The sequence below is a fragment of the Eleginops maclovinus genome, chromosome 23, assembly GCF_036324505.1.
Source record: "Eleginops maclovinus isolate JMC-PN-2008 ecotype Puerto Natales chromosome 23, JC_Emac_rtc_rv5, whole genome shotgun sequence".
Classification (NCBI taxonomy): domain Eukaryota; kingdom Metazoa; phylum Chordata; class Actinopteri; order Perciformes; family Eleginopidae; genus Eleginops; species Eleginops maclovinus.
In genome coordinates, this window is record NC_086371.1 from 24,954,737 (window position 1) to 24,965,699 (window position 10,963).

Sequence of the window (10,963 nt, forward strand, 5' to 3'; positions counted from 1 at the left end):
CAATAAACCTGCCAAGAGAGGGCCCCCACCAAGACTCACAGACTGTGTGAGAGGGGCAATAATCAGAGAGACCTTAGATAACAATAGTAGTTAAGCTGTACACATAAACGACTGTGTGGCCACACAGCTCCAACACCGTCCTGAAGTTTGCTGACGACACGACCGTCATCAGCCTGATCACAGACGGCGACGAGACGGCGTACAGAGAGGAGGTCAGAGCCCTAACATCTTGGTGCCAGGAGAACAACCTCCATCTCAATGTCAGAAAAACCAAGGAGCTGATTGTGGACTACAGGAAGAGGCAGAGAGAGGAACACACCCCCATCGCCATCAATGGGACTACAGTGGAGAGAGTCAGCAGCTTCAGGTTCCTCAGTGTCCACATCACTGAGGACCTGACATGGACTCATCACACAAACACCATAACCAGAACAGCTCCACAGCGGCTCCTCTTCATCCACAGGCTGCAGAGGTTCAACATGACTCCAGGATACTCTGCAGCTTCTACAGGTGCACCATAGAGAGCATCCTGACCCTCTACAGGTGCACCATAGAGAGCATCCTGACCCTCTACAGGTGCACCATAGAGAAGATCCTGACCCTCTACAGGTGCACCATAGACAGCATCCTGACCCTCTACAGGTGCACCATAGAGAGCATCCTGGCCCTCCACAGGTGCACCATAGAGAGCATCCTGACCCTCTACAGGTGCACCATAGAGAGCATCCTGACCCTCTACAGGTGCACCATAGAGAGCATCCTGACCCTCTACAGGTGCATCATAGAGAGCATCCTGACCTTATACAGGTGCACCATAGAGAGCATCCTGACCTTCTACAGGAGCACCATCGAGAGTATCCTGACCGGCTGCATCACGGCCTGGTACTGCAGTTGCATCGCCCTCAGCCGTAAGACTCTACAGAGGGTGGTGAAAACTGCACAGCACATCACCAGGATCGAGCTGCCATCCATGGAGAACCTCTACTCCCAGCAGCTCAGGAAAAAAGCCCACATGATAATAAAAGACCCCCATCATCCCAGCAACAAACGGTTCAGTCTGCTGCCGTCTGGCAGGCGGTACCACAGCATCAGGACCAAAACCATCAGACTCAGTGCGAAAAATAAAGAGCTTTTGGAACATTAAAGCATTAAAAGCATGTCCCAGTAGAGACACTACATACTAATACACCTGAACATCAGCAGAACAGGGCCTTTTAAGCACATTTCTGAAATAAACATCTTTGCTGGGTGCCCCCGCCTTCTGAGTGATGGGTCTCATATGAGGTGAGTTGAGTGTGACTCATAACAATATGCGCCCTTCTTCCGGACTTAACAGGTATAAAAGATGTACCTATACATTGTAAGAAAAGAGTAAAAGAAAAATCTATGTGGCTCATGCACCTGGAATTTGTGACTAATCCGTTTTATAATTGAGTCTAAATGCAACGACAGACAGCTGTGGTGTTGACGGTGTGCAGAACCAATGAGTCGTGCTGAATGGAGGTGGTCCTGTAGAGTAGTTTCAATTGAAACACAAACACACGAACATGAGTCGGCTTAAACCAAACAGGCAGGGTGGGTATAGAGGCCTTACCCAGGTATTTGATGGTGAATCCTCGTGGCGGATTGAGGGACCTCCGCATCCATCCCTCCCTCAGCACCTCTAGGTGGTCCTCCTTCCCCTGGATCAGCAGCACATGCTCATCTATCCATCCCAAAAAGAAGGTCTCGGACACAGCCTCCGTAATCCTCTGGTTCCATACATGGTGCAGTGTATTTTCTGCTTTAAAATCGGCAAAAATCTCATAGCCGGTGTGGTGTCTCGGCAGCGCATCGCTCTCTGACACCCCGGCCGCCCCCACCGCCTCCCCAGCCCCAACCCTGGACAGTACTATAGCCAGTGAATGGGGAGCTATCTGCAGAAAAGACTCCATTGTCGCGTCGGCCTTCTAGCTGACTATCGAATGCCCTGTTATCATTGTATGCGTGTATCTGAGACACCGTGAGGCTTCATGCGGAACAGAGACTCCATGTTAGGTCGCAGGGTGTAGCTACAGGCTGCGGGCTGCAGCAGCCGCATAGCCTACCACTGTGTGTCCATGAAGCTAGCCTGCTAGCTCCCGTTAGCTCCCTATACTTACATGAAACCCATTCCTACACCTTTAGGTCCGTCCCCTACTCTAGACGTAATACATAGCCCAGTAACCGAACCCGGTTTTTACCAAAGACTCATGTCGAGCGCTGACAGCTGAAGACCAAAGATGACATTCGTGATTTTCGGTATAACGGTGACTTACACCTCGTTGTGTTAGGTACCTGCAAATTAGGCTAACTAGCTTGATGCTAACGTGTTAATGAATTCACCCAGGCAACAGATGCGGAGAGACCCCCTTTCCTCGTCGCCAGGCAGCAACCGGGTCTCATGGGACACCTGTGTCTTTTATCCAGCCTTCACGGTTAACGATGGTTCAGTATCCCTCCAGCCACCCGGTTCGTCTCCCCTGTCCCCTGCCTGACACACGGCGGTACGTTGCGGGAGAACACAGCTGGATGCAGGAGCGTCTCATCCAGGTACAGTGATGGCAGGCATCGGTATGGAGCTGCGTAAAGGCAGCTCTAACAACACCCGACACACATCTTCCGGCCAAATTTCAAATTAAGACCTCTAGCCCAACAGGTGTTTAAAGTCAGCAGCTCGCCATTCATCTGCTGCCAACAACGTGAGTGGGCTACCTGTCTAAAATCATTTGTGGAATCCAGGTTTTTCCAAATTATTTAAGTGTAAGAAAATCATGAAGATTTAGAAACTGAATATAAATTCTGAATTCTGAATATTAATATAACTTGCTATTTAATCAGTTGTCTGATAACTACATAAATACATAAGTATTAATGTATATTATCTCTATCTATTTTTCTAAAGGACATTATACAAGTAATACATGTAATAGCAATTCAAAACTTTTCTTCAGTATTATGATTTTTCATTAAGGAGTAGGACGCTCAAAACCAAACAAATGTTTTTTTATGTTCTTCTTACATCAACCGAAAAACAAAAATGCTGCCCCCCACTCTACAAATTGTGTAACACTAAAATGGATAAGAATGATAATAATAACATTTGAAACAAGGTCCCTTTCCCGAACAGGGACTCTATAACGGACCCTTCTTTAAGTTGTTATCATATCTAGTAATATTTTATTTGTAAGACTGCAATAAAAACTGAAAATGATAAGCTTTGTTCAAACAGATTTTATGTCAGGACTGTTTATTGCATTAGGTTGTACAGGTAAAGTGTCCATGAATTGATATGAATTATCTGATGACTGCGACAGTCCCTTACAGGGCAAAATACAAGGCAGGCAGACTTTAGATGTAGACATTCTGCTTGCACAGCTGGTTGGTCTCATTCCAGCCTCTGAATATAACTCTAGTTGTTTATCCAAGATATCTAACTCCTGTTTCCAGTTCCTTACAGTCATCCTGTCTGACTTCTTTCTCCGTCACCAATCTGGACCAAGGGTTCCCCCCCCTGTAGACCCGGCCGGCTCTGCTCCATCCCTCTGCCTCTCCCTATTAAAAGTGCCGTTGTTTTTTTTGTGTCTGTGTGTATGGATATGTGTGTGTTGGTAATATTGAAAGTGTTGCAATGAAGCTGTAAAACAGGAAAAGGATCATCATTATTAGGATTAGTTAGAATAACAGTAAAATACTGACGTACAGTAATTCATCTTTGCAAATTATGCAATAATAATTTAATTTGTTTCCGTGTCTCCACCACGTAATGCGGTGTTAAGGGGTCACGGTCATTTCACACACGTGTGTGTGTGTGTGTGTGTGTGTGTGTGTGTGTGTGTGTGTGTGTGTGTGTGTGTGTGTGTGTGTGTGTGTGTGTGTGTGTGTGTGTGTACAGTCCTGTCCGTGGACAGTGATGTCTGAAACTCCAGAACAAGAAGCTCTTGATGCTTGTGTTGATTTGATGCAAGTCTAACCATAGTCCGACCATGCAGACCGGTTTTGTACAGAACTTCCATCATTATAAAACAACAATATAAAAGTCAAACCGTTAATTAATCTCTTACCCTTTTCAACGCCAGAGACATGCCTACTCTACAGTCTGTTCATGTTGACTGTGTTGGCTTACTCCGCACTAACACGTTGAATAGTTATCTTCAGGCAGCAGCCTGGTCACTGGATCGTATTCTCATGTATTACTGGATATGTGTGCCTCCTGGCTGCTCTGATCCAGTCCTGTTATCTTCAGGCTTAGATGAGCCTGTTTTTTTTACAAAGCAACCAATCAGAGGGCGGCTACAGCCAGCTCAACAGGTTTTGTATGAGAGGAAAAACATAATGTGAGAAACACACACCTGCCACCAACAGAGACACGTACACACACTGGAAACATGAAGCCGATCGTGCTGCTCTGTTTTGCTCTGCTGCTGTCCGTCTATGGTGAGTTCATTTACAGCAGAAAGTAATAATAATACATTTCATTTATATAGCGCTTTTCTAAAAACTCAAAGACACTTTACAGAGATACAATTCATAAAAACATAATTAAAACAACACACTTAATATATTTAAAACTGATCTGGGATTTAAACAGGGTGAGGTCTGAGCAGTCACGGATGTTTTTGGGGAGTGAGTTCCAGAGGGAGGAGACGGAAGAAGGCAGTTTTGGTGATGTGCTTGATGTGGTTCTCAAAGGAGAGGTTGCTGTCGAAGATGACTACAAGGTTTTGGATGTGAGGGGAGGCAGTCAGCGTGGTATTGTCGATGGTGAAGGATAGGTTGTTATTGTTTTTGGTGAGGGATTTGGGATCGATGATGACCATGTCACATTTATCACAGTTGAGTTTGAAAAAAATCCACTTAACCGCTAATTAATAGCATGTCGTTTACTGCTTCCTTCGAACCAGTAAACACCTGAAAGATTGTTAGTTTCCATCCAAGTTTTCATGTAAACTATTTTTTTTCCCAGAAATGTGACGCAGGAATACAGGTTAATGTCTAGAAAGATAAGAAACAAAGTATTAAACAGGGGAAGTAATATCATCCTGAGGTGGATTTTGTTGTGAGTGTAAATGGTTACGTGAAAAACGTTCTAATTGGTTGATCAAATAATAAAGAGCTAACCATTCTTAAAAGGTAAAAATATAAATGAAAGGCTTAAGGATTAAATAATGACACTGTATCTTCATTATCTAAAAATGGGTCAGTTGAATCATAATGACATCACTGACATAATGTATGTGAGATCAAGGTTTTTGTTTGTTTGTTTCTTTTATTGAAAACAAATACACATATACAGTACAGATAATTGTGTTTTGGATATTTGGCATGATATAACACTTAGCTGGGTATTTCTCATTCGTGTTTTTTGACTAACTCCGTGGGTCAGAAGTCCTCTTGCCATTGCTGTTCAAATCAGATTACCAACAACGGGTTGTCCCTCCAGTTTCAGAACAAACAACAAACTGAATTAAATAGATGATCAACATCATCTCTAATTTCAACAGAGAGCCAAGAGCAGCAAAACAAGAGGAAGTTCATAGGAACGTGTGACTTGGCTGGGTTTACATTCTTCTGGACAAAAAGCTTGTGCAATGTTACATTTCTCAGTGTGAAGAAGCCTTCACCTGTTCATAGAGCTCTTTGACGGTTCAGACTGGGTGCAAAGGTCACAGTTAGAAGGTGTATGTTAAGTTGAGGATATGGTTAGGGTTAGAGTTTGACAGCAGTACACCTCTGGGAACAACGTGCTATATTTCCTGGGTGTTGATTTACAGTAATATATAGACTTCCTCTTTGTAATTTCCCTTTTGTACAGGCCAATAAAAAACCCGAGAGCTGAGAATGGAGTTGAAGTAAACAGAAAATGTAGTTTTAAAGTAATAAAAAGGACGGATTACATGCAATGAATCAAAGCCTGCTACACTCGGACTGCCTACAGTAACCAGAACACAGCGAGATCAGGGCAGTGTTATGTGTAACAATAAGGAGGGTTATCACAACAAAAGAGGTACTAATGTGTGTGTGTGTGTGTGTGTGTGTGTGTGTGTGTGTGTGTGTGTGTGTGTGTGTGTGTGTGTGTGTGTGTGTGTGTGTGTGTGTGTGTGTGTGTGTGTGTGTGTGTGTGTGTGTGTGTACACAGTCCTGTCTGTGGACAGTGAGGCGGTGACTGACAGCGATGGGGCGTTGATGTCTGAAACTCCAGAACAAGAAGCTCTTGCTACTCCAGCAGAGGTGAGGATTCTGAGGCTGATCTGATTCTGGATTTTAATTTGAAAAACGGATCATTTTGAACACTATTAGCCGGGTTTGTGCAAAAACCAAATAAAAACTCTTTTATTATTGTTAGAGATATTAACTTCAATAATTTAGTTGATCTCTAAAGTTTCAATGTAGGACTATTTAATCTCTAAATGCACAGAGTATCTGCCCCTAACAAAAAACTAAGACAAAGGTCAAGGCACCATCAAACACGGGTTGATTTCAAATGCAAAATAGTGTTTTTTATTTTCACAATTGCAATAAATTCACAATGATGACTACATTCTTCGTCCAGGCTGACTGTAAGAAGTTTGGGGAAACCTGCACCAGGGAGTATGATCCAGTATGTGGCAGCGATGGAAACGACTACAGCACCGAATGTGTCCTCTGCGAGGAAAACAGGCATGTTACATGTACCAATACACACTAAAACATGCATATGGAGGTTTCATTGTAGCATTCTTATTTTCAAATTGTTGGGGAGAGTTTAGAAATGCTATCTTATAGGATCATGTGTGTGAGAGTTGACTCTCCCAAGTTGCAGTATCCTTTAAAGTCCGTACAAGGAAAATATGGTACGCTCATGGTTATGTGGATCTGCACTAGTGGGAACAAGATTGTTTGTCAGCGTATGTAATGCCTTTTTATTCATTTAGTGTTAATGGTAGTTGATTTGTAAGAAACTACCGACACCAAACACTGCTCTCTGCCGCCATCTGCTGGTCAATAACACCACTGTCCCAGCTTTTATTTTGAAAGTAGAAGGAAGGGTCTAACAGTATAACCACACACAGAATATGTAATGCATGGCAACAGTTTGAACTGAAAGAACGTTTCAGTAAAATCTGCCAAACTGAATGCAGTTTTTATGAGCTGCCAGTTACTTAGTATAGTTCAGTTACGTGTACGATTGTTACTCTTTCTGCCTAGATTGTTGTTGTTACTACCATACACACACAAGCATAAACATACATTAATCCACAATGCTTTAACACACTCTGTTTCCTCCAACAGAAGAGAGAAGAAGAATGTGAAAATGGTAAAGAAAGGAAAGTGTTCTCCTTAACCGTACATGAAGCCCAGTAACAGACAGACAGACAGACAGACACACACACACACACACACACACACACACACACACACACACACACACACACACACACACACACACACACACACACACACACACACACACACACACACACACACACACACACACACACACACACCTCTGGCTGTGTAATGGGTATATCATATCTATTTCTGTAACTGGCTTTCTGAATAAAGTTACACATGGCAACATGTCTCTCCTGTGTGTGTGAACAGAATGAATCCTGGGAAATGTACACCCTGACCCCCACATGTGATCTCTCTTCCATCCTATACTCCAACACCCAGATAACATCCATCTTTTCAGACAGACTTACACCTTCTAACACAATGCTACAACTGCTAAAATATTAGGGAGCATTTCTGTATAAACATTTTTCTGGATTTTAAGCTGAGCAGAAAGGAAGACACATTCAAGGTTACATTACATGTTTCCTGTGAGACGCTTTTATCCAAAGCAACTTACATATGCTCAGTACTGTGGAAAATCCCCAGTTTGGGGTGAAGTGTCTTGCCCAGGGACACAAGGACATGCTTACTGCAGTGCGAATTGAACTTATGTTCCCCTGATCTGAAGATCAACGCACTATCCCACTGCGACACAGCCTCCCTGGCAAAGATATTGTCATTCTCACAAGCTATGGTTGAACATCACAATGATGTTGGAAAAAACTTTATGCTACAGAAAAAATACAGAAAATGGTTCTGGAGTCCACAGCCTGAGGGAACGAGCTGTTTGGGGGTACAGAAATCAGAAATAGGTTTAATGCCAATTAGCTTTACACATACACGGAAATTGCTTTGGTGTACAGTGTGCATACATAAACACAGTTAAAGAAAATGAAAGATAAGAAAAACAACCCAAAAATGAAATTAAAACTTTTATAAAAATCTATTTTACATTAAAATATAGAAAATCATTTACATGATATCTGGAAGAAAATTGCAAATTACTCAGAATAATCACATAAAAAATATACAGCCGCGGAAAAAAATTAAGAGACCACTTCAGTATAATCAGTTTCTCCGGTTTTACTACTTATAGGTATGTCCTTTAGTTCAATTATTTTTACTTTATTGTATTGTATTCTATAAACTACTGACAACATTTCTCTGTGTTGGAATTGAACAAACACTGAAATGGCTGCCATACATGTAAAGATAAAGATTTAAGAAAAATGTGGAGAGTTCTCTTATTTTTTTCCCGAGCTGTATGTGCAGTGTTGTTACGGAAAGAGGAGTGCTGTACAGAAATCAAGAGATGTAGCTTGTGTACTAATATGCAAAATATTTGTACACAAGCTAGATATTGTTGGCATAGTATGCATAGTAATGCATAGTGTCTCTGGAGTGGCTGAGGGTCAGGGTCAGTGGGGGTCTTGTTGATGAGGGCTGTAGCAGAGGAGAAGAAACCGTTCAAGTGGAGAGAGGTTTTGGTCCTGATTCAGCACAGGGGGGTAAACAGTTTGTGTCCAGGGTGGGAAGGGTCGGCTACAATCTCCCCGCCTCATGGTCCTGGAGGCTTGCAGGTTGTGGAGGGAGGGCCGATTGCAGCCGATCAGCCTCTCTGCAGAGCGGATGGTACGCTGCAGCCTGCCCTTGTCCTTAGCTGTAGCTGCAGCGTACCAGATGGTGATGGAGGAGATGAGGATCAACTCCATGATGGAGGAGGTGAGGATAGACATCATGATGGAGGAGTAAAGTTCACCATCATCGTCTTTAGCAGGTTCAACTTCTTCAGCTGCCTCAGGAAGAACATCCTCTGCTGGGCTTTTTGTTGAGGGAGCTGATGTTCTGCTCCCACTAGAGGTGAACAGCAATGGAACAGACTTTTAAATTCTTGATGTCTCCCTGATAAGTATCATAAACTAAATACCCTCTGGTGATGGGATCACAGGAACCTGGCAATGGAATGGCCTGTTACCAACTTCCTTACCCACTACTTCACCCATTTTTAATGAGCTCATCACAACAGTTTGTTCTGATTGTCACCCAAATACTTTAATGATTTGTTTGTTTTGTTCTATGGTTTGTGTCTTTCCCTTCACATATTTATAGGAGGCCAATTTTTCATGTCGGTTTGGAACCTACTCTTAGGGGCTGTGAGAGCAGAGGGTGAAGCCAAAAGTCAGATACTTGGCTTTTATGATTAGATCAGTCTTACATTATTCTTTTTTGGTACTGATATAAAGATATATACATTCATTTTGTTTTTTTAATTTACTTTTCAATTTCTGCCTGTAATCCATATGCTTTTAAGTATATATGTATTACAGAGATGGTCACATTGATTAATAGCATCTTTGCTGTATTATGTGATGGCTCTCCTTTATTCACCAAGGTAGTTCCAGGGCCAGCTCGGAGCTGGTTCCCTGATTGTGAACCCGTTTTTCATGTTTCCAGTGGCGCCCGACCTGAACACCGAAAACCTAATTTCAATGCAAAAGGGGTATCTGTGAACATCTAGGTAGTAATGTGGTGACATTCTGATCATTGTTTCCAGAGATCCATGTGATAATACGGACGCTTCGACTTTTAAAGTCTTCATTTTCACCATTTGCATTAATGGAAAGAACCGACCATCAACCAAAAGATTATTTTCCAGTCAAATATTTTTATACAACCATCCATTTCAAAACGTACACATTATATTAATGCAAAAACATGGTTGTACTTTACTGTACCTGGGGCAGGGGTATCTCAAAAACCAAATACTTTTTGGGGGATCTCTTCCTGTGTTCGGCGCAGACACACTGAGGCTTCATAAGACTTCATCATATCCTTGCAGGATTATGTGTCTGGTTCTTATCTTATTGCCACTGCAACATTACGCCAGTTATCTTTGCTGGATATATTGAATTAATCTGTTATCCATTATGGATAACCACGCCCACCCTCTCAACCAGCAGGACAGACAGGAACTCCTTCTCCAACAGACTGCCCAGCTCGGCTGTCACAAGGACAGGTACACGAAGTCATTCCTGCCTACAGCCATAACATTATACAACACCTACCCTCTGGCTAGCAGAGAACTCACTGCTCCATATTTTTTTTTGATACCTGGACTTATAATTTATAACTGAACTTTTCTTACCTTTTATATTTAATTGAATATGCTATTCCTTGCATACTTTATGTAAATAGTATCCTACTTTTAAAATCAGTTGGCTGTAATTTGACCCTTCATTGTGTTTATTTCAACCGATTTTTATCAACATTTTAGTTTTAGTTCTGTGTATTTCCTATACTTATATGAAAATAAAAACATATATGTTTTATTTTCACATTATGTGCAATGCCTGGTTTTAACGTGACGACAACAATTCCCAAATTGAGATCAATAAAGTAACTCTTATCTAATCTACTTGTCACAAAAGCTAGCATTTGGGATGAGGCTCCCTTTGTGTTGGGAAATACAGTTAAGTGTACAAAGACATTTGGAAAGACAATTCAGCCTGTGAAACAGTAAGGTTTTTTTCAGGGTTAAAGGACAATTAAAATGAATGATCAGTCTTTCTAAAAATGTTGTGACTATCAACCCTGTAATGCTAAAACCATAGCTAAACTGGATTTACTG

The 10,963-nt window shown here is 42.1% G+C and overlaps 2 protein-coding genes across 2 annotated transcripts in view; one reads left to right on the forward strand and one right to left on the reverse strand.

Moving 5' to 3' along the window:
* Positions 1 to 2,591, reverse strand: part of LOC134860017 (storkhead-box protein 2-like) — a 49,542-nt gene extending 46,951 nt beyond the window's left edge. The window contains exon 1 of the mRNA XM_063876843.1: positions 1,595 to 2,591. Coding sequence (XP_063732913.1) covers positions 1,595 to 1,934 — 340 coding nt within the window. The 5' untranslated portion in view covers positions 1,935 to 2,591. The remainder of the gene's footprint in view (positions 1 to 1,594) is intronic.
* Positions 2,592 to 4,306: 1,715 nt separating this feature from the next.
* LOC134859460 (serine protease inhibitor Kazal-type 1-like) lies at positions 4,307 to 7,576 on the forward strand. The gene is made up of 4 exons (XM_063875960.1): positions 4,307 to 4,455; positions 6,158 to 6,249; positions 6,572 to 6,678; positions 7,291 to 7,576. Exons 1-4 carry the CDS (start codon positions 4,407 to 4,409, stop codon positions 7,340 to 7,342), a joined length of 300 nt encoding a protein of 99 aa, XP_063732030.1. The 5' UTR covers positions 4,307 to 4,406; the 3' UTR covers positions 7,343 to 7,576.
* The last annotated feature ends 3,387 nt before the right edge of the window (positions 7,577 to 10,963 follow it).